Here is a 26,085-nt window from a genome sequence, read left to right as displayed (position 1 = left end):
GGTAAACAAAAAACAGAGTTGGATTAGTCTACTACTGATAAATGGGTTAGATACTATAATCTATTTTGCCTCCTATTAGAGGATGCTAGTTGACTGATTTGCCAGTCTTTTTTAATTTTTATTATTATTTTATAATTTTTTTTTAAATTTTGTGTATATATATATATATATATATATATATAATATACAAAATTTTATTGTTTTCAATAATTTTTAATTTTTAAATAAAAAAAATTAAAAAACAAAAAACAGAAAAAATGGCCTATGGACCAAGACGGGCTGACTTACCTTTTTAGCATTTTCAATAATACTCAAATTTTTCATTAAAAATGATGTTATAATATATTACATTTTTCTTCATTATTAAGTCATGTTTTGTTATTTATGACTTTTACCACTAAATTTTAATATAAATATCAATATTTAATTTTGTGAGTTATTTTTTAATATAAATATCAATATAACATTTATATAAATAATAAATTTCGTCTTAAAAGAAACAATATTTCTTTATTTTGAAAAAAATTGTGACTAAATTGAATCAAAATGGCATATGTGAAGACTAAATTGAAATCAAAGCAAAAGTTAAATATGTTTTTGGTCCCTTACCTTTCATAGAAAATTGGAAATAGTTCATCTTCGAAACTTTGGACTAATTTAGTCTCCCAACTTTAGAAATGTATGTATTTAGTTCTTTTAACCAAATTTTTATAAGTTCATTTGATGTTTCAAATGCATTTCATGATAGTATTTGAGTTGTTCGCATCGTTTAACTCATTTCCGTTTAAATGTTAGATGAGAAACATGTTTAGAACGTCAAATAGACTTAACAAAATTTGGTTAAAAGGATTAAATTCACAAATTTTTAAAGATAAGGACTAAATTGGTCAAAAGTTTCGAAGAGAGACTAATTTCAATTTTTACTAAAAGTTAAGGGACTAAAAACATATTTAACTCTCAAAACAATAACATTTGATAGTGACATTGATACATGGCAGTACCTTGACACGTGACACTGTGTCACACCAGGGACCTAGCACGTGGCAATAAAAAATATTCAAAAAAAATCAAAATTTAAAAAAAAAATAATAAAAAAGAATAATTAAAAAAAAATAAAAATAAAAACCAACACATGACACGTCGTTAATATATTTTGTCTGAAAAAAACCTAATTGAGACACTTTATCAAAATTTAGAATGTAATTAACACATTTTAAAAAACAGATATCAAACTGACATATCCAAACAAAAGTGAGTACTATTAAACTAAGTAAACTTGCATAAAATCACGTGACCCATACAAATTTAAATCCTTACCGTACGAAATTATGTTATTTTAAAGTAAAACTAATTTTAAAAATCAATCATCTTTATATTGTTACATGATATATTTACATCAAATATCTTGTAATTTTATACTTTTTTATATTATATTTTATAGATATTATTTAAATTTAAATGAACTATATTATATTAATTGACATATAAATGATACATTTTAATACAAATATTTTATTTTCGTAATTTATTCCTTCGCTGTAATTTATCAATTCAAATGATGGAAAAATTATATTTAATTTTTAAGATATAAATGATAATGACATTAAAATTATAATTACTAGCTTAGATTTCTCAATCTCAATGGTTTTCTTCAATTGAAAAAAAAAAAAACTTTAGTTACTTATTTGTTATTATTGTTATAAAATAAAGGAAGCAAAATAATCACTTAAAAAATGAAGCGAAAGCACCTGAGCCCATAGAATAACTGCGCTCATATTGGACCTTAATGGGCTTAAGTTTACTGTTTGTTGGTTTCCCTAAAATTTAAAGGGTGTTTCTTCCTTCATTTTTAACTTTTCTTCAGCATCCCAAATTCTTTTAAAATATCTTAAAATGATATTTTGTTTTTTTTTAACCGACACACCTTAAATATAAGTACGGGATCTAAAAATCCAGTAATAATATATTTCAAAATCCGGTTAATAAAATTATTGAATTTCAAAATTTGATACCTTTTATTTTAGAGATGCAGATTAGTGAGCAGGGTAAAAATCAAAAAGTTATTTTGAAAATTTTTAAAAAATTTGGTGGTGCTGAAGAAATTATTGGGGTGGAGGAAGAGTATTCCATACTTAAAATACCATGTCTACAACTTCTATTAAAAAAATGAAGTGCCTTATCTTAAAAATATGAAAAAAAAAAATATGAGAAAAGATGATGAGATAGTTTAATGACAGAACGAATAAGTGTTTATCAAGTCAAATGAACCATTGTTAGTCTTTCAGATAATTTAGTATCAACTTTTTCTTTTATTTTGTTTTTTTTTAAGAAATTTATGTTGTAAGTTTTTTAACATTGATATAAAATTGTTTTATTTTTATTTTTATCATTTATGAATTATCTTATGAAATGACATATGATAATTAAATTTTGAAAGGATACTTTAACTCATTTTTTTTGATCCACTTTTAATTTACCACTTCAATCACTGTTAGATCATCACATCACATTACTAAAAAAAATAAAAAAAGATGATCTAATGGTGATTGAAACAATAGGTTAAAAGTTGGTCAAAAAAATGGGTTAAAATATATTTTTCTTTAAATAATAAAGTTCAAATTTTAGATTAAGAAATTTGAACAAAGGAATTATATTTGAAAAAATAAAAATGAGTTCTAGAATGGATGGTGCAAGAGCAGGAAGTGAAGGCATAAAGACAAAATGAGACAGAAGCAAAAGGTTTTTACTTGTTCATCACTCTGTCTTCCTGAAGAAGAAGAAAGGGTCCAACCCAAAGCTATGGTGCTCACATGTATCTTTTCTAATGTTTAATATTTTAGTTTTGTTTAATTTGAGGATTTTGAGGATAAGAAGTGAAGGTGGATACTTCTAATTTGGGCTCAAGACGAGTTCCAAGGAGGGCCCAATTACCAGCCCTTTCTGACAATTTCACATGCAATCATAAATCTGCTTCCATTTCATTATTTTAAAACTGGATGAGTTTTTGGGAGTTATAGTAGAATAGCTCTGATACTGTATACTCATCTATAATTTAGTTAATGAGAGCGTGTTAATCAATTAAATGTACAAAGTGAGTATATGTTAAAGTTACGTGTGTGTATATATATTTAAGATAATGATTATAACATTTGATGATTTTTTGAATCAAAATATTGATCTATTATTAATGAATTCTTATTGATTTGTATAATTTGGAGTCCAAGATGAGTTATTTGTTTAGTATTTTAATGTTAATTTTTTATTAATCTCCTTTTATTTGTATTATGCATATTTATTGTAAGAAGTGTTTTTTTTTTCCAAAAAACTAGCAGCTCCTCCTAAGAATTTCACATGCAAACATAAAATAGTTGTAATATGATAAGTTGGTTTGTGCTTATATTTCTTGGCATCTATTATTTTGATAATATAAGTACTTTTTATTTTTTTTTATTTTAATTATTTTATCATCACGAGGTAGTTTTCAACTTATACGTTTTTTAAATAAGTGTTTTTCTTCTAGTTTACTAATTTTAAAAAACTTACTTTTAATTTCAACAAACTAAATACTCATTTAAGTATAAGTTATTTTTAAAAATTATTAATTTTAAAAACAATTATTTAAAATTTAAATAAGATGACACCTAAATGAATATATCTTTGTGTAGATAGAGCATATGTTAATTAAAAATTAGGTGAAATCTTAAGATTTGTATCAACAAATTTCAAATATCAAATAATATTTTCGTCGATAAAATTTGTCAATAGTTACATTCCTTAAAATTTATAAACTTTTAGCCCAACTTCCCGATTCCACCAGGTTCTACCACTGTGGGTCCAATCATATTAATAAACCTTTTTGGTAATTTTAAATTTTTATTACCGACACATTTTTTCGTGGATAAAGAGGGACATTTTCCCACCTAAATCTTCCCCAAAATTCTTAAAGTTTCAACACAATAAAATAGAAAACATCATTCCTCTTCCCCCAATCCCCACCATGGCTCACCACTACACCTCAACAAGCCACCACAACTCCAACCATTAACCAATCGTGACTAAACAACACCTTTTGCCACATATGCAACTCATTGTTGTTGATATCATGGTCGATGTCAATGCCAATAATAGCCAATCAGATCCATTGTCGCTGGTACTCCCCCAATGCAACAAATTGTTGGAATGTGCCAACAGAAATTGTCAGCATTGCCAAAATCGTTGTTTTCCCAAACATATTTCTCATCCATTTGAAAACCCAAAAACAAATTGGCATGTGAATGAGTTATTTCTAATGGAGAGTTAAGTGTGATTGAATGATGAAAATGGATCAGGGATGGAGTGTTTGGTTATGAAGATGAATTGAATTTGAGGGAATGATTAATGAAGTTGTGATTAATGATATCGACAAAGGCATAAGTTGGAAGAAAATGAAAGAAGATACATGGGATTTTATTGAGGAATTTTTTCGTCAATAATTACTGATGAATTTTACCGACGAATTTTTTCATAAGTAATTACTGAACAAAATCCTATTCTGCTAGTAAAAATTACTAATGAAAATTTTATCAACAACTTTTTTTTATTGTGGGTAGTTTTTCAATAATTTTGATTTACAAACAAAATTAATGTATTATTGATGAATTTTGGTCGTCGATAATATCACTTTTTCTTGTAGTGTGAATTGGATTGAAACAAGTAAAGAAATGTGAATAAACAAATTGGTTTTGGGTGGAATGGAAACACTAATGAATAAGTTGATTGTAAGAAACAGAGACAAAATGGTGTGTTCGTACCATCGAATATTAGGGATTTAAGTCAATGCAGACTATGCGGGTCAACTCATCGTGTACTTGCACAAGCTATAAGTAATGCGAAGAGGGTCTAAATAGTCCTACGAGTTACAATACTCAATCTGTCTCGCACTTTTTCTTGTAGATCTACAGACTAACTAGTATAACCCGTCCCACATTGTCACAATTAGGAAAAAAAAATCAATTTTGTCATGTTTTATAAGAAACAATGATATAACATAGTTAGGGTTATCAAAATGATGTCAATGCAAAGCTGTAATCATTTGGTTTTGGTAGCATAGAAATATATTGCCTTATCAAGACTAACTACCATGATGAAATTTTTTCCATTTTATAATCCACGGATCTTATACTTTGTAAGAATGTAAGGTAGTATATGTACAAGCTTTGCAGAGACACTATAAAAAATATTTATGGTTTCTTTCAATAATTTTATCTTTTATGGTTAAAATATTATTAAGTTAAAAAATAGTTGGTTAAGGGTGCAATTTTCAATCTTCTTGTAGGTGTGGCAAAACGGATTACCTCGTCCCATTTTGGCTTGCCCTGTCATTGGTCTGTCAAAAATGGGTTGGATCGAGCTGACCCACCAATGAAAAATGGGTTAGGAATTGTAATCGTCCTGCCAAAGGCAGGTTGGTCCACCACTTTGTTTTATTTTATTTTAATTTTACATTTTTTTAAATTCTTTTATAAAATTTGTTTATATATATACACACACTTATAAATAAATATTTAGAACGTATTTAATTATATAAATATTTTCTAAGCTTTTAGTTGATCAACTAATATATTTCGTCGGATAAATTAAAATAATTATTATACTTACATGTTAAATTACTCTATTATAACTAACAATTGGAACACAATCTGCAAGTGTCATTGGTTTAAATAATAATAGTATTGCATATTTACATTTATAAAAAAATATAATATAAAAAATTAATTTATTAATTATTTTTAGTTTTCAAAAATAAAATTAGAAAAATAAAACAGACCAACGGGTTAGGGACAGACAGACTGACCCACCAGTTTGACGGACTAAACAAATCGAATCAAACTGGACTGACGGATTAAAAACTCCAACCCGATCTATCCTTTCTTGATGGGCTGGCGAGTTGACGTGACATACCATTTAACACCATATCTGATTGTATATTAAAAATAATAAATAAATTAATTAATTCATAAACTACTTCTTACATGAACGAAACGGTATTGTAATTACAATTAACTATTTGTTTATGTTAATCTACTTTTGTCACTTTTGCATATTGGATTAGATGATTGTGTTTGTGAAGACCGAAGACTTTTGCAACCACTTTTATGACATTCTCTAACTTTCACCCTTGAAAAAAAACATTTTCCTTTTTTAAGTTTTGAAGAACACTCATTCAGAACCATAAATGTGAGTTTGTATTTTTTTTTCTTTAATTTGTCATGGTTGACGATTACAGAATTTTTTATTGAAATTCTATTTTCATATTACTTTGTTATTTTGTTTTTCTTATTATAACAAGTTTTTATATTTATCATATAATCTTATATTTATTATATAATCTTATCTCTCTATATATATAAATTTACTTATTTTTTTATGATTATGTTGTGTTTTTTCATATTTTGCATTATTTTCTAACAAAGTTCTTTTTGCTTTGTTAAAGTGTGTGCTACAACTTGTGAATTCAAACATTAATGTTAACTTTAATACAGGATAAGCTTTATTGAATAATAAAATATTCATATTATTTTTTTAATATATATACACACATACATATATATATATATATATATATATATATATATATATATATATATATATATATATATATATATATATATATATTATAAAATGGAGTATTCGAGTCAACTCATGTAAACATAAAACTTAAAACATAATTAGAAAAACAACAGGGTTTCGTCCAATTACACAGTATAAAATAAAAGCAAAGAAATTCATTTTACATTAACAGCAATCCTAATACACCATTTTTTTCTTATATTTATGTTTCAATTGAATAATTACATAATATGTGTAACCTTCCTCTTATTATTGTATGAGTGGCATCAGTTAATTGACATAAAATAAAGGTTATGAACATTTTTTAATAGAAATAGCTGTTCTCTAACTTCACAATATCATTGTATCTATCCATGAATCATATGCATGACATTTTCATTTGTAGGTATATAATTGTATCGTTATAGTTATGACTCTTGCCGAGAATGATTATGGATTGAATTTTTAATGGTTCAATTTATATCTATTTTAAATGTAAATAATTATATTAAATTTAGTTTAATTTTTGTTTTTTAAATTCAGATCCAATATTTAAATCAAATTCAAAATTCAGAATTTATTTTTTTATAAAAGAAATAGAAATAAAAATTTCTTAAAACTTATGTTTTAAAGGAGACACCATCAAATTTAAAAGATTTTTTGTCGGGGCCATTCTTATTTATGGAAACACTGCAATTCATTCTTATTTCAATTATGAGATTATCAAATTAAGACCATAAAGCCTGAACAATCATTGTCATCGACACACATGTATAAATTGACTTGTGGAAATAAAATAGGTTGATTTGACCTATGAGAGATCTTGTTTGTTGTTTTAACATGAATGAAAAAACAAACTTAAAAATATAGAAGTTGTCATAAGCATGATTAGGTTCACTCTAGACAACTTTTCAATGTAATATTCCTTCATCATAGTTTTTTTTTTTTCTACGTAAGAAAATTACCTAACATGTTTGTTTTATATATACATCCATTCGTATAAGATTGTATATACGATTTTTACTAAATCGTCAAATTTTATGTTTTCCTCCATCAATAGAGAGTTGGAGCTTGAAAATAATATCAAGAATGATTTAAACAAAGATATATTACTATTTAAATGTTTATATATGCATAATACGGATAAAATTTCACTATTTTTGTACACATAAAGACATTAATATTATTTCATTAAATAGTTTAAATCTGATGTAAAGAATAATTAATTTTTGGACTGATTTGTGAAATTAACATCAATTGTATGTGCAAAATCTATAAAATATTTATTTCTAATTGATCTCCTATTTGTATTATGCAATCTGTTATAAGAAGTGTTTTTTAAAGTCCAGAAGCAATGAACTTAACCTCGTTTAATGTTGCATCTTTATTTTGTTGATAAAAATAAATTCAAACCACAGAAAGATACACTTAAAGCTTCAAGTCCCGAGTTCCTTTTGGTATAACTCAAAATAAATGGTCTTTAATGCTATTCCGATTTCAATATATTTAAACCACAAAATAAAATAAAATATGTAATATATTTATTAACTATTAAAATAATTGAAATTTAATTAGTAAATAATTATTGCATCTGGACGAATGTGATGGCAGTTTTGTTGTATGTTGTTTTTGAGAAATTTGTGAAACAAAAGACAATGAGAAAAAAAAGAACAAAAGTGAAATAAATAAATAAATAATGCCAAAGAAGAGAAAGTACTAAATACTGTCAAATGAAAGAAAATGTAAGGAGTTATAGGAAGTTGAAGCCTTGTGATTCTTCTCAAGGAAAATGTTTCATGTATATTTCTAATTTTCTAGACATTTCTAATATATAATAATAAATTAATATTTTTAATCGATTTATCTTGAATTATTTTATATTTTAAAATAAAATACTATTTTATTTGTGTCAGATAAGTATAAAGTAAAAAATGGAGTATTTGTGAATTGTCTCTCTTCTCTCAATTTTTTACCTAGTTGTTTCACTCTATCACCCTTATCACTTCTCAATAAGAAATGGAAAAGTTATTGCTTTATTAGTGGGTAGGATGAGCAAATTTGTCTTTTCATAGCTGTAATTCTAAAGAGTTACTGACAAATCTCTTATACATGATGCCAAAAATATATGTCTTGTGGTTGTAGTTTTTTTAGTTCTAATTTGATGAATTCTATGAAAATAATTTGTGAGTAACATTTGTATAAATAAGTAAATCTTTGTTTAATGCATTTGGATTGTTTCTTAAAACTGCAGAATAAATTATCTAAAGAAAATCTAGTCATTCCCAAATATGAAAAACTCTAGTGCAAAGTACACAAACCTGTACTGTACCCACAAGTTGGAAGAGAAACTAACTAGGTACAAGATAAATAAATGTCTTCTGTGACTTTCGGTATAAGTTGGAAGTTCACCATTGTAGATAAACCAAACAAAAAACAGATATTTCTGAAGCACAACAACCTTCCAAACATTATCATATGACAGTTCAATGAAGGAACTGCATGCACTTGACACTTATAGCTATGTTCTTTGTTTTCAAGAACAAACTTCCAACATTAGTAACATTTACGACACACTCCCCATGCAAATGGTGCGGTGATAGTAGGAATGTTTTAGTTACCACAAAAACACTTCAATTCCAACTTTGAATTGGAATTAAAGTTCAGGAGTGAAAATTTAGCAGTTGAAATTGTCTGGGAAAGTAGCAGTAATAAGTTTGGTAAACAGTAATGAGCATGAAGGTGGTAAAAACATGGAGCAGTGTGGAAAGAGAACTTGACTAGAAAATGAAGAAAAGAAAGTGTGTGTGTGTGGGTTTATTTATTCGATGAATGGGGTTACTTTATTCTCTCTCCTATATAAATTGCATGTTACACCGCCCTATTCCACCATTGACAGGGATGACATCGAAACCCCTTTCAGCAGAGGGTCGTCTTTGGACTAATCAACATCAACGCTGAACGAGGTACCCAAGGGTCTCCATCTTTCCCCTCAGATTAAAAACTGGGCCCAACCAATGGCCTCTCTCCAACCTCAACCCCAAGAAACCAAACCCACCGCCACCACCGCCACGCCCTCCACTCCCAGCCAAACATCTAACACCTCCAATGACACCAAAACCGCTCGTAAATGCAAAGGCAAAGGTGGCCCCGACAACAACAAATTTAGGTACCGCGGCGTCAGACAACGAAGCTGGGGCAAATGGGTCGCCGAGATCCGCGAGCCACGTAAGCGCACGCGCAAGTGGCTCGGCACCTTCTCCACCGCAGAAGACGCCGCCAGAGCCTACGACCGCGCCGCCCTCATCCTCTACGGTTCCCGTGCCCAGCTTAATCTCCAACCCTCCGGTTCCTTTTCCCACTCCCCCTCCTCCTCCTCCTCTCGTACCACCTCTTCCTCTTCCACTCAAACCCTAAGACCCTTGCTTCCTCGCCCCTCCGGCTTCGCTTTCAATTTCCCCTTCCACGCCGCCGCCCTGCCCTACCCTTGCGCCGCCGCGTATACCACCACCTTCAATTACACCGCGCAGGCTTTGCGCCCTAATGAGAATAGTAATAATACAGTGCATGCCCATCATCGTCATCATCAAGTGGTGCAAATGCCGCATGCTCTATCAACATCATATCAAAATTCGGAATCCGATGTGAGTTTAGGTGGGAATAACACCACTGTCGATAGCTCTAGTAGATCAACCTCGTACCAAAAACATGGTTTCCAGGATAATAACCGTTTGCATGTGCAACCCGACGATTCGCCGAATCATCGGCAACATCAGAACGGGGATGTCGATGTCGACGGAGTGAATTCCGTTGTGGGTTCGGAAGAAGCGAATATGGAGGCTTCTGAGGATCCGGATCTGTCGTTGGTGGGGACGGTGGGGCTTGGATCTTCTTCGTCTTTGTGGCCTTTGGCGAATGATGATGATTACAGTGGTAGTTTGTGGGATTATAATGATCCTATCTTCTTTGATCTTTAGAGAAAATTTTTAGTTGCAATTGCTTCATTAGATGTGGGATCACACATAGATTGAAACTATTGTTTGTGAATAAAGTGTTGGAGACACGATGCTGACGCTGACGCTCAAAGTTTATTGCTTGTTAGTATTAGTATTAATGATTAACTGTGGATACTGAGAGGGTGGTAGAAATAAATTAGTTTTCCCAGTTTAGATTTAGTGCTGCTGGAAAATAATTGCAGAGAACTCGAATGCATTGTTGCTGCTGCTTGGGAATGAACCCAGGATTATCTTACAACATTTCTCTCTTTCCAAATTGAGGTAAGCCTTTTTCGATTATTTGGATTTCAATGTATGATAATACATTTACTCATTGTTGGCTTGGATCCAATCTTTCTTAGTTTTTCATGCAATTTCATCTGTGGCAACCAGTACTTGAGAAATTTAATGAATGAAAAAAAAATAATAATATATATATATATATATATATATATATATATATATATATATATATGTTGCTCTCAGTTCTTCCTTTTACATCTTTTCTCTTTATTCATCTAATTTTTATTGATCCAAACATTCTCAAATCTACAAAATTGTGTTGTTGCTCTTGCTGGGTGAAGTAATATTGATTTGGGGAGTGTTTTGCAAAAGATTTAATTTGAAACTAGTTAATTTATTACAAGATCTTCGGACTACAAACTCTTGTAGTGGGTCTGATTTACTTTCTTAAAAGTAGTATAAGTTATTTTTAGTCATTTTAGGAAGTTTTATAATTAATTTATTATAACAAGTTTGATGTAATCAAAGTTTAATGAATAGATGTTGAACTTAAATACGCTTTTAATAAATTATTTTCAGTCTCTTTTTCATAAGGAAGGATGAATAGTGAATGTTGAAGTTGATCTGAAATTGGTTTCATACTTAGTTGGTTCTTTTTTGTTTTTTTTTTTGTTATTAAATCATGACTCTAATGTACTTTATAATCTAAATCGAGAGGGAAAATGATTGAAAAATTTGGAGGCATAGAATGAGTGTTGCCTCTACAATTGTTATATTATATTATTGTACAGCTTATACATCTTAAATTTAGTTTAAGAATAGTTTATTTAATAGCAAACTAATTTAAAAAAAAAATGTTGGAGTCGTAGATGACATTTATGGCAAACTGTGTTTATAGATGAGTTTTTTTTTTTTGTATTTAATTTGTTTTAATAATGTATAATCTTATTTCTTTATCATTCTAGATGATATATTTAATATATGAAATCAGGCGAAAGTTATGGAATAATGTAACCTCCATTTTTTTCAAGAAGTTAGTGGTAACAAAGGTATGATGATGTTTTTTTAGTCTGTTCACTAAACTTTAGGTATGCATTTAAATGTTTATGTCTTTAGCATTATGGATGATAAGTTTTATTGTAGAAAGATAAATTTAATATTCCAAAACTTGTCATTTTTTAAATGTGTTAACCTTTACTTTTCAATAACTCAGTGGTAACATTCTGTATATACTTTTATAGGTATGAAGTATTTTTATAGTTTCTGTACCAAACATTACTCTGTATTCAATTTTTTTATTTCTTTATCATTTGGATGATAAATTTAATATTCGGAAACATGTGACTATAGTATAACATCCATTTTTTCATGTGTCAGTTGCTTACATTCCTTTTTAAAAAAATTACATCCTTTATTTTACTTTTGGCCCATCTTCTTTTTTCTTTTTATATTTTATCTGTCTTTATTAATTTCAACTAAAGTTAAGTTGGGCTTATTTTATGAAAACTATATTGAAGGGTTTAAGAATGAAGTAGAATTAATTTTTACTATTCAAATTAGTTTAGAATGGGGAAATGCAAAATTGGATTATATTTTTTAAAATATTTGTCTAGTTTATTTCTTAAATTATATTCCTCTTTTCTTTACTTGAAAAATTTATTAAAGTTTTTTAATGCATTTCAATTTCATCTATTTTTTAAATGAAAATAAACTAAAAATTGGACTAAGCATTGATATTTATAAATAAAATTATTGAATTGATATGTTTTTGACTAATCATATTTTCATTCATTCTTATTTTCAAAATAAAGAGTAATAAGTTTCATTGCAACATTGCATGTATTGAGTTTTTTTTATGAGTTTTAGCGTTTTAGTTGCATGAACACTCTTTGAAAAATTAGTATATATGAATGCCTCACTTCCCTTTTTGTTGAAAATTAATTTCTTACACTGTTATGCTTTTTACATAGAAGATGTTTAATGTACATTTAAATACAAAAAAAAAGCACTCTATTCTATACCAAACTAGCAAAAATCATATAGATATTTCATTCTTTTAAAATAGTCTCGTAAAACACCAATGTTTGAGATTGTAATAGCTTTTTAATTTGATTTATAAAATTAATAAAATATATAAAGTCTCTGAAATTATATACCATTGATTATTTAATTTTGTTAAAATTGAAAAGATGTTGATCTGATTTTTGAAATAAGTAAAATACTAAATCCTTAAGATTAAAGTTATCACTCAAATTGGTTTTTGAAATCGTATTAGTAAAACGGGCTGGTCATTTATTTGAAATACTTAATTGTACTTTATTTAACTGATACAAATACCAACTTTAATATTTTCCCCTATTTTCTCGAACTTTAATTATTTTTAGGACGATTTTTGTTAAAATGTGAAAGTTAAGAGGAAAATATCTAATTAAGTTATTTTGTTAAACTTTAAGGGTTATTTCTTTTATCAATTTTAATAGCTTTATGCAATTTAAAGATAAAATTTTTAATTCAATTTATTATTAACTTTGAAAAAAATTATTCAATATATCAAATTGTTTGTTTTTTTCTACTATTTTAGTTTTTTTTTTTTAATTCATCTGAAAACACTATGGCAGGTGAGTATGGAACAAGATGTATATCGAAAATATTCTAATAATTTAAGTAGGTTAGTAACAAAAACTATGTCAAAACATATTACTTATTTAAGTTATAACTTGAATTTTTCTAACTACATATTTCTTTACAATATAATTTCATTAAAAAAATGGTTTTGTGAATAAAAAATATTTTTTTATAAGAATAGTTATATTATTTAAAAATATATTAAAAGTGTACATTTTTATAGCCATTATTTTAAAAATTAAATATACGTAATTTAATAAGTTTTCCTTTTTCTTAGAGAGTGAAATATGTAGATATTAACCCAGATCAATTTTTAAATATAAACATTTTTTCATTCACATTTATTTTTATTGAGAATTGAACAAATTATATAATTTGCTATAAGTTGGGCCCAAGTTACTAAATTAGATCGCAGGCCGTACATTAATCCTTTGTTTTTTGTTCTGTAACATTTGACTGTAATGGGCTTATTAAATTAAGGATAAACTAATTTATGTTAAGAAAAAAAAAGCTGTTTTACTAGCCTTAAAACCTCAACTAAATGTAGAGTAATTAAAAAAATAAGACTAAATTTAAATCGACAACACTAATTACTAGCTATACTTATTTATTTTTCTAATATACCATGAAATTTGAAGATATTTTTGCTTAAACTTATAACTTCTAAAAAATTTTATATGCAATAAAGTTACTCAAATGGTATTATTTCATTCGTCAATTAAATGTCAAGGCATAACCAAAAATTCTAAATTTGTTATAGGATTACTTGATCCACTAACGTAGTTTTATCACATATACGATTATCTATATATATATATATATATATATATATATATATATATATATATATATATATATATATATATATATATATATATATATTCATGTTGTGATAAATAATAACTCCAAAGAATTACTTATTGATCCAAAATATAATGACAAACTAAAGAAAAATCACTCTCCAACCATATTTTCTGAAAGCCCTCCTCTAAGAATGCTCCAAAACATAAATGGTCATCATAAACTCAACAAAAAATAGAAGTTTGTATATGAAAAAATTATCCACATATTCACCTCTGACGAGGGATGTCAACAGGGTGGGTAGGATACAAGTGGTAGTTCCCTCATACCCCTGTCTGCTGGATAAATATTCGTCTCGTACTCGTATCTATATTCGTGTGGATATCCGTTGTGTGGGTACCCGCATATGTTTTTAATATTCACGAATACTCGCAGGTATTTACAAAAGAAACTTTTAATATTTAACAACATATTTTAACCAGAAATTCAAATAAAAATACAATGCATAACATTGTAAAATTTCAAACAAAGTGCAAATAACTCATTTAAATAGATAAAAAATAACTCATTCAAAATCAATGTGTTAATGTTGTAACCATGTTTTTTTTTAAATTAGAGTATAGCGTGTATGAGTATCTACGGGTACGAATATTATGATATCCATACATGTCCCATTAACAAGTGGGTATAAAAAATACTTGTACCCGTTGCCCGCGGATATCCATTTACAATATCCATTTTCTACCCATTGTAAGTTTTATCCGTGGATACCAGCGGGTTTGATATCCCTATCTCTGACCTCCTCTAAAATTATCAATACATGAAGTTAAACCACGATAACCACTAGTTGCGCCATTAGTATTCATCTTAAGCCATTTAGCATATGAAACTCTTCGTATTACATCCATAAATGAAACTATCCTACCATCCCTAATGTTGAAAAATTTCAACACCAAAAAATTAGAGACAATATTACTCATGATTTGATCCTAAAACTTATATTTCGATTTATTTCTAGCCACACGCACAAACTCCTAAATTTAAAAATTAGATGAAATTTACTATGATTTCCCATATTCCAAATAATCTAAATGATTACAATGACAATCACTTCAATTATTTTAAGAAGGTATTACAAGGAGACTTTATAAACTGAATAATCAAATTTTAAAAAGAAAATTGAAAATTCTGAAATTTTTTCTTTAATCTATAGATAATAAAATAATGAAAGAACAAATGAGAAAAATATTCAACATTATTATAAAAATAACCACATAAAACATAAAATATATAATTGATTTGGAGGTTAAAAAAAGTGAAGTGATTTTATATTGAATAAAGTTTTAACTGATTTCCAATCAATAGCTTGTGATCATACAACAATTTTCGAATAACTAAAGTTTTAACTGAACGGATTGAAATATTTCAAATACTCTCTTATTTATATTTTTTATAAAAATTTAATATCGGAATAAAATGGTAATTCTGTTATTTGAAGTTTATATAATCATAAGCTTACAATTATACTCCTTAAAAAAAATTACAATTAAAACTATGATTATTATATAATAATATCAAAATCGTACAGGGATATTTCTTGAGAATAAAGTAATCAAATATGTCACAAAAGATAGACATTCAGATAATTATAGTAATCATAATAACAACTATGACTTTTTAAAACCAAATTATGTGCCGTTCATTCTACACAATGTAAAATCTATGTAATTCAGTCAAATACATATTCTCAGTTAATTATACAAATTCCATATTTTTCTTGCATTAACGCAGATCTGAGATCTATTGAGTGTGAAATTAATTCAACAATGAACCTTTGAATGAGTTCTTGGGTCACTTATTCCATTAAATCTTAATTTATTTTATTCAGTGGAATATCACATCTCATTCATTTGCTAAATTCCCTGATTTCATGGAGTTTCTTTTAAAACAATATATTAATTTTCATTTTTTAGTATATATTTAATAACTGATATAAAATTTTAAGAAAGCAACACTATATGATGTAAAAGATTTAACACAAAATGATTTATACTGCCTAAAGCTAAAACTATTTTAATGAACCTTTTTTATTTATTTAAGAATATTCCAAATAACTATATTATTAAATATAAACAAATATAGTTATATTATTTAGACAAGGGCAGAAGAAAAGGCAATCAGGAGGATACATGGCCTACCTCCTATTTTTTTTTTTTTTTTTAAAGTATGTATAAGTTATTATAAAATATTTGTTTGGCCCTACTAAAATTTTAAAAATAGTTATTGAAAAATGGTACATAAATTATCAAAGGGATAAAGAAATGGGAAAGAGATAATAGGTAGAATAAGTAATATGACAGCAAATTGTTTATTTTATTTTTTATATTAATAAATTTTGGATGTCAACCTAAATGAGATAAATGAGATGTCAGTGTACATAATATACTTACTCTGAAAACATAACGTGAGAGAGAGGAAAAAAAAGTTAAAGATGACAAATAATTAAAAATGTTTTTAATGTTAAAAATATTTAATCAGTCAAATTTATTTATTTTCACATATCAAATACATTATATATATATAGTCTCATTAGATGTATAAACATTTATTTTAAACTTATAGCAATGTTTTTGCATTTATAATTTTTCTTTCTTCTCTGTGTGTGTGTGTTTTTTTTTTCTTTTAATTCATTCATTTTGGTTTTCTTCTCCCTATCTATTAATAATTTTTTTAAATAATTCCGAATTCTCCATAATTTATTATAACAATTCTCTTCTTTTCAAGTAAACGAGGCATTGAATAATGCTTTTAATTTTGTAATATTAATTGTGATTATCCTTCGTTCAATATTAAAAGTATGTAAAGAAGTTTGAATAGAATGTAAAAACTTTGTTTTGCTTGAGCATTTTCTGTAATGAGAATAAAGAACAAAAAAAAAAAAATAAAGACTAAATCTTCTTCACCTTATCTTTTTCCACACTAACTTTAGGTTAGAAATGAAAAATAAAAAAAATTGATATCTTTAATAATCTTCATTGCAAATAAATTATAAAGGAATGTCTCTGTCATTACCGGTTAAGACATTCTATAAATCAATATAGTATAAACATAAAAATATAAATGTAGTATACATTTTTTGAAGAGATATACGTCTAATACATATATAATATTAATTATTTTCATCGTGTAAGACGAAGAAGATGAACGAAGAACGTAACATTAAACTATTGGTGTGTACTTATAAAATAGTTTCATCTTGGACACTGTTATGGATAAGCTACACCATGGTGTAATTGACCAAGTCCCTAATGGACCAAAATCATGTACGGTACATTCGTACATCCATAAACTATAATATATAATTCATTCAACTTTTGAAAAACAATAATTTATAAAATTTTATTTTACATCCGAATATTTTTTTAATAAATTGGTAACCACAATAATTTATACCCTCGCAACGTGAAATGGCCGTAAAATTTGAACTTGTGAATATTATCTATAAACATGAATCGAGGCACCATTTTTCTATATGCATTCAGTTAAAGTCAAAGATTTTCTTTCAGCACATGTAACTGGTTATTCACGGTTAAAGTCATAAAGTTTTACAGAATGGAAGTTTGAAGATAAGGGCCGGCTCAAAATTAAACATAAAAATTTTGGAAAAATTAGGGAAAATAAATTAGAAGGTATGAATAAGGATTTGTTATTTTATTAAAGGTTAAATATGTTTTTAGTCCCTTAAGTTTTAGTGAAATTTGGAATTAGTCCATTATCAAAACTGTTAACCAATTTAGTCCATCATCTTTAAAAATGTGTGGATTTAGTCTTTTTAATCAAATTTTGTTAAGTTTATTTGAAATTTCAAACGCGTTTTAAGATAATATTTGAGTTAACATTTAAGCGAAAATAAGTCAAATGATGTAAACAAAATACTATCATGAAATGTGTTTCAAACGTTATATAAACTTAACAAAATTTAGTTAAGAAGACTAAATTTATACATTTCTAAATATGAAAGACTAAATTGGTCAAAATTTTTGAAGAGAGACCAATTTTAAATTTCACTGAAACTTGAGGAACAAAAACATATTTAACTCTTTTGTTAAGGAGGAAGAGAAAGAGAAAATTTTCTCTGTTTTGATTTTCGTTCTCTTTATCATTTTTTACTACACCAAACAAAAACAAACAAAATAATGAAGCAATTCATAATCTAACAGCGATGCATGTGTGGCATTACGCAGTTTTTGAATGATAAGTTTGTTCTTAAATTTTCAAGGAAGAAACCTAATCTTATTTGTTTGGTATAGATAATGTATTTGTTTAATGTGTTATTATTAATGTACGCATGATTTAACAAATGCTCCTCGTATTTTGGTTCTTTCGTACGCGTATGCCATGTGTAATGGTTTTGATCGCGTTTAGTTTAACTTAACCGCAAAGTTTATCAAAGACTAAAGAGTATATTTTTCAAGAATAAAGTATAAGAGTAACACGTATTAATTTAAAAATAACCATTAAAATTATAATTAATACTATGATATTTTATAATAACATCAAAATCATTTAGGAGTATTTCTTGTAAAGAAAGTAATCCAAGCTTATCAAAGATTGGCATGCATAGAATTATAGTCGTCATAATAGGAACTATGACTTTTTAAAACCAAACTATGTGCCGTTTATTCCACACAATGTAAAATCTATGTTATTCAGTCAAATATATATTTTCAATTAATTATGCACATTTTTATTGCATTAACACAGATTTCATATCTATTGAGTGTGAAGTTAATTCAACAATGAACCCTTTTAATGAGTATTTGGGTCACATTCCCATTAAATCTAATTGATGTTATTCAGTCAAATATCACACCTCATTTATTTGTTAAAATCCCTGATTTCATGGAGTTTATATATATATATATATATATATATATATATATATATATATATATATATATTAAGTTTTTTTTTTCTATATTTATCTCTAATAACTTGTATAAAATTCAAAGCAAGCAACACAATAATTTACATAAAATAAAAAGTATTTAATGAATCTTTTAATTATTTAAGATTATTTTAAACAATTAATATTTTTAAACGATCTTTTCACAAAGCGTTGATGTTTTATAATCAAATATATCAATTAATTAAAGTGAACTTGTTTAAGTTTAACCATTAATCACATGTTAAAATATGAGCATAAAGTTGTGTTAAATACATGGAACAAAAAATAACCGCATGCATAATAATTGTATTTTTACTATGATATTGCATTTTTTTGAAAGGATATTTGTGGTTTGTGCAATAAGAAATATTTCTTCTATATTTTTTTAAGTTTTGCATTTTAAAAAATAATTTTATTTCTATTTGTTTGATTTATATGGTGTAAATATAGTATTATAATCACTTAACACTTAAGAATCATTTTATTTTTTGTTATTTTGAGATCTCCAACCCATATTAGGTTGAGTTATATACATTTCGAATGTGTGACTATATATTAATGGATGGTTTGATAATGACCTAATAATGGGTGATACAATAGACAAAATAAACAACAAATCTCATTAGGAGAGGATCAAATTCATGATTCTAATACTATGTTAAGAAATAAACTTTAAGTCTAATTCAATCTAAGAAAATCATCTTATAAGATGATGTTTGTACCATCTTATATACTATAAACTCGTTTTATCTTTAGTAAATATGAGATCTTTAACACACACCTCATTATATAAGATGTAAAATTATTTTTGAATTTGTAATATCGTTTAATGAGCACACAACTTGCTTACAAAATTCAATTAAGACTTTGAGATGATAAATCCAACATTTATAAGAATGTGTGTTAAATTTGGAATTGCAAGTACAAGAAAAAGCAAAAGCAAAATATTTCATAGATAGTAGTTGAATGTTGCAAAGAAAAAAGTCATTAACTTAAAAACTATAAACTTCTAATAAAACTCTGACATGTGAATACAATTTTGCATAAAATAATCAATAATTTGGTTTAGTACACCTATAAATAAAAGTTCTACCGTGTATAAATAATTGAAAATATTGTGTAAACTCAATGTAATTTGCATGTGAGTTAGATTCTAATTTGATTGGTGTTGAATATTCTCGGTAAACTCCTTTTTTTCGGAAAAGTCATCAAGATTACTTCTTCATTTAGTTAGTAAAATATTATATCATCCAATAGACATAAATAGAGAAAATGAGTTGTATTTGTAAAGTAATTATTTAGAAGCGATAGTTATCATTTTTACCTTGGAAAAAACTTGTATGTTATTTTTTTTTTGTAGGTGAGAATAACAACAATAAAATCTTGGGAAAATCATAAGTGGCATAATACAAAATAATATCTCTGTGTTTTATCTTAAGAAAAGACAAATACGATAGTAAGAATGATTTTGTCTACTTGTGACAGTAAAAAATATTTATGTAATTTTTTTTATAATACCAATTTTTAAGAGCTTAAAGATAAAAGAAAAAACACTGTAAAAAGAAAATTGTTAGTCTATACAGTTACATACTTGTCACATGGTTTCTTTCACAAGTTTTCTGAAAATATTACCAATCGAAACAGTAAACAAACTCATTATATTGTCTACCTGATCCCCTCTTACAAGTAACTCTTCTTTTTATACAAGACATTTTGAACATTTAAGTCAACATTGATTACTTTTTTGTCTTTTATATTTTCATCCTTTATTGGTATTTAATGCATTAATTACAATGTAAAAGAAAGTATAAAATATTGTTTTATTGAATAAAGAAATTATAGCATTTATTGATTTCCCTAAATCCTATAAACCACACTTAAAAAACTAAAAGAATATTATTTTCAGTGAATTTAAAGATTTATTGTATTAAAATTAGTCTTTTCGAAAATATTTTCAGTGAATTTAATTTTGATAGTTTTGAATTAACGATGTTGATATGATAATTTTGAGAAAGTTGAATGCTAAATGATGCAAATTAATTTAGAATATTTATATGCCAAGATGTTGATATGATAACTTTTAGATGCAGCAAACTAATTGATTAGGATATTTATATGTCAAAACTATTAATTCAAGAGTAATTAAGTTACAAGATGTTGATATTAAAATTACTGAACATTTGTAGAATATACGAATTTCAATATGAATTAATTAATTATGAGATATTGAAGATGGAAATTTTATATATATATATATATATATATATATATATATATATATATATATATATATATATATATATATATTCAAGGTTAGGATATTTATACATATTATGAATACGTGCATAAAAGGACGTGATGATATTAATATGTTGAATCACCCTTTTTGGATGTTGTGATTGTGATAATTTTTTGGTTTTCATTGATCTATTGGTATTATTGTCCTTTATGAGAGTTATGGAGGTGATTGGTGTGATGACATCGTGACTCTTAATACTGGATATTAAGTGGTGAATATATCACATTGCACCAAGAATAAATTATTTATTTCAATATGTTTCTAATAGATTAAATATAAATTGTTTAGATAGCACACTGTTTTAAAACTCACCAAATAAAATACCAATCAATTTAATTTATTTAATAAACAGGAAAAACTAAAACTAAATGCTAGTTTCGAAAATGACACTCTAATTTATTTCTAAAAACATTAATTTTTCAAAGAAACTTTTTGAAAGCTTAAAAAAAAGATAAATAATTATAAGTGTGTTCAATTGTCATAAAAAAGGTAAAAATAATTAAGTTTAGTTTCAGTATAAAAAATGAAATGATTCTTTTGAGCAGAAAACTTTTGAAAACGCACTAGTAATTAACTTTAACGTGTAGACACGAGTTTAAGGTTTAATTCGTTTCCTTTTTAGATAAACACTAACACTTATAAAATTAAAAAATCCAAACTGTCATGTGCCCCACTGAGAGAGTATACCTAATCACCAAGCCAAACGTAACTATAAATAATGGTAGATAGTCCATTAGTGCAAACATTAATCTGAGCTATTGCAGTGGCAGCCACTATTCACACCACTCCCCCAAACGCCGTCGTTTTGCTGCGCCACCGCCGCTTCCTTCTCGAACCTTCCACCATGTCGATTCGCGATTCCGAATCCTTCAATTGGCACTACGACGCAGAGCTCGACGACCAGAGCCTCCATTTCCGCGGCCACAAGCTCTTCTTCATCATCGTCATTTTCTCGATCGTCTTCCTCTTCACCGCGCTCTTCATCTTCGCTCGACGGATCTGCCGCCACCACGGCCTCCTCTTCGAAGCCGTCCCACCGCACCAGGCGTCGCCGATGCTTCCTTCTCAGGACGGGCTCGACGCCGACGCGATCAAGCGGCTACCGATCATCCTGCACCAGCGCGCGGCGGCGGAGGAGTCGGAGTGCTGCATCTGCCTCGGCGCGTTCGTCGATGGCGCGAAGCTGAAGGTTCTCCCTGGATGCGAACACAGCTTCCACAGCGAGTGCGTTGACAAGTGGCTGGCGAATCACTCCAATTGCCCTCTCTGCAGAGCATCGGTGAAACTCGATCCTTCGTTACCGAGGATTTTGATCCAATCGCCACCCGTTAGAACAACTATTCCTGTCTGATACCTTTTTCAGTTCAGATTGGTAACTTAGAAACAGTTGTAGTAGTTCTCACTTGTTTTGGACAATCTTCTGCATGTGTAAATCCTTGTAAGAACTACTAATGAATCGCCGAGAAATATTCATAGTTCTCAAACACTTTCTTTCCTCTCCTTCATGACACCGCTTTCAAATTTCATAATTCACAAATATAAATAATTATCCATCCACATGTATTATAAACATTCTTTTAATGCATGACTATTAAAATCAATTTAGACACTCTTCACTATAAGTACTGCTAGTTATCTACTTGCACGGTTTGATAAGTTGGATAGAAGATTAAGATCTGGATAAGAAATATGCGATTATATGGTTTTGATTTTAAGAAATATATAATAACGTGGGAATGAAATCAGATCTGTGTCGGGAGTTTCCGAGTTTTGAACGCTTTTCAATAATTTTGATAAGAAAATACCTAGATTCCGAATTTAAAATTTCAAATAATTTTATTATTTTAGTCTAATAGGAGTCAAAATAGTTGAGTGTGGTTTGGCATTTGAATACTATTATAACACAGAAAAAAAAAAAGTATGAGTGTTTTTTTTTTCAGTGCTTTGCTGTATTTCTTTATTTGGAATGTGTGAATTATTAGTCGCATTTGCCGAAGTTGGAATATTTATTCAGAATTTGTTAAATATTAATAATTTGTTGAAAGATGCCAATTGCCAAAGCCAAATGAAAGGGGTACCCAAGAAATTCCCTCACATGTGACAGAAGTCCAACGCAGAGGTTTGTCACAGTTTTATATTCGTGGTAGAGTTTTGTTGCCACGTTGGGTGATGAAAAAGTAGCAGACGGAAAAGTTCATAATATTATTTGCTTGGACCCTCATCTATACAATATTACGCTCTAAAGGTTCTGTTTGTGTTGCGCAAATAGATAATGGGTGACTTTTTGATAAATTGGGACCCAAAACGCGGAAAAGCGTGACTATGCTACGACCCCTCCCCTATTTATAATTTTCATTTGGTTCAATCCAATTAATGTCGTCCTAGCTAATAACTTTTATGTCAACACTTATGACTAATTTATATTATGTCATGACTTATGTTTCATTTATAATAGAAAAAAATTATTTTGACGTCATTTAACGAGTTTGATGATCAGAACTCCTAGTGTTGAATAAGTGAAAGATCGAAGCGACCTAAAGAGTTAGGAGCGTTCGAGAAACAAAACTTAATTTGTGTATTTCTAAGAAAAATGGTATCAAATAGGTATAAAAAGAAGGAAAATGATTTTTTGACAACTAAATTTTGACAACTTTCTCTTACAACTTTAGGTGTCATCTAAGTAGTTTTCTATCTTTTCTTTTTCTCATTGTCTTTTCTTTTTCTCATTGTCAATATTCAAAAATTACTTAGAAGATAACACATCATATTATAAAAGAAAATTGTTAAAATTTAGTAGTCAAAATATCACTGTCCAAAAAAATCTCGGTATTAAATTATCATTGTTCTTTATAGTATATGTTTTCTGTAATCACAAGTTACCCACCACTTGGATTTAGCTTACAATGCGTGTTTCATATGTGAACACGTTTTCTGCTTCCAAACGAAATTTGTAGTCTCTTTTACAGAAAAACTGAGCAAGCAATTCTACTTTTTACCAACTTTAAGTATTCACACGTTTTTTAGGGAATGATAAAGATACATAATAAGCTTAGTTTGAACAAAAAGAGTTAAGAAAACGATTATACATTAAATGTTTAGAATTATGAAATCTTAATCTTAATATGCATGTAGAGATGTAATTTAGGAACAGGTTTTGCCGCTCCCAATTTTGTAATAAAATAGATACTTCCAACTTTAGTTTATTTGCGATGTTATTTTCTAGTTCTTTTAAATGAAACAAGTGGAGAAATTTAAGGAATGATCAAAAGGACAGCTTTTTTTTAGTTAGATTAAAAAAACAAGGTTGTTGCTTAAGTTAAATATTCTACCAGTAAAGGAGATAAATTTTTGTATAACAAACAACTTGCTAAGAAAAAAGTAGGCGATACAGAAATTAGGCTAATTTTTTGAATAATTTTTCTTTAAAAAAGATAATTCACATGTTACCGGGAAAAACGATTATTTTCCTAACCTATTATTCCTTTATGAAGGTCCGTGATCCTTTTTTAGTAGAAGGTAAAAAAAAAATTATGAAGTTTAAACACTCACCAATTGGGAACGAACATAATACCTTTACCTTTTCCCTCCCTTTAAAATATTCTCAAACCTTTTTAGCTTAGATCTAAATTTTATTTGGATTTTAATGAAGGCATCTTGTTTGTTGTAATATTTCATGTCTTTTTCCTTCTACTATTTCATTTTCAATACCCAAAAAAGAATTCAGGTCTCAAATTTAACCTTTCATATCCTGCTTAAGAATTAAATCTATATTTTCTTAACGTATATAGCATTATATTTTTATTCAAATCCATGGAGGCTTATAGATCTTTGCATATGATTATTCATGTATGTGTTAGGTTTTAATGTAACTTGTTGAAATCAATAGTATTTATGATACTTTTCAATGATCATCATAATTCCATCTTTTAAATTTGTTCAATTTTTAGTTTTTAATATTTATATTACGTATAAATTGAATCTAAGATATCATATAACTTAATTTGGTCAATAGTATTTGTTGTGTTTTGTCAATGGACCGTGTTTCTTTTTGTCTTCCAAGTCTTTAACCAAGATGTTACATTTTAAAGCATAACAAAATCCTTTCCTATTATAACATATTAGTTGCATACTATGTAACATTTCCCTTTTCTTTACACTATAACTCAATGACCTTTTTAACCATTTGAAGTCCCAACTTGTCTTTAGTTATTCTATTCTAACCTGAACTTTGTCAACCATTAATATTCCCATTCAATCCATTTCTACAACTTACTCTTTCCTCCATAATTACATTATCCTATTTATACATAGTTCTGCCTACTAAAAATATCTATTTTCAAACCTATCTCACACAAAGTGCATAGCTACCCGATTAACTAAGTACACAAGTAAACAATTCTCATTAAACAACACTTTAACTAATTATTGGTAAGTACTTTAACATGCAAAATTGTACTCATAACTCTATATCATATAACTCATATTACAATAATGAACATTACGGTATTACACCTTTTCACATTTTACTCACTCGTCCTTTTAGTGTTTTTTGATATACAAAACAATACACGTAAAGACGTAATAAATCA

At 27.5% G+C, this 26,085-nt stretch overlaps 1 protein-coding gene and 1 pseudogene across 1 annotated transcript; both read left to right on the top strand.

Annotated features, from left to right (window-relative positions):
- The first annotated feature begins 9,421 nt into the window (after positions 1-9,421).
- Positions 9,422-10,954, top strand: ABI4 (Integrase-type DNA-binding superfamily protein). Its single transcript, XM_028085841.2, has one exon. It carries the CDS (start codon positions 9,603-9,605, stop codon positions 10,560-10,562), a length of 960 nt encoding a protein of 319 aa, XP_027941642.1. The 5' UTR covers positions 9,422-9,602; the 3' UTR covers positions 10,563-10,954.
- Positions 10,955-22,229: 11,275 nt separating this feature from the next.
- On the top strand, positions 22,230-22,980 carry LOC114195448 (RING-H2 finger protein ATL66 pseudogene; annotated as a pseudogene).
- Positions 22,981-26,085: the final 3,105 nt, after the last annotated feature.

This window comes from Vigna unguiculata, chromosome 8 (assembly GCF_037176805.1).
Source record: "Vigna unguiculata cultivar grain cowpea cultivar isolate G323 ecotype 2 chromosome 8, ASM3717680v1, whole genome shotgun sequence".
NCBI classification, from domain to species: Eukaryota; Viridiplantae; Streptophyta; class Magnoliopsida; order Fabales; family Fabaceae; genus Vigna; species Vigna unguiculata.
This window is presented reverse-complemented; position numbering and strand designations above follow the sequence as displayed.

What these genes read in the sequence shown, in the direction of transcription:
- ABI4 (XM_028085841.2), top strand. Translation starts at nt 9,603, where the DNA reads ATGGCCTCTCTCCAACCTCAACCCCAAGAAACCAAACCCACCGCCACC.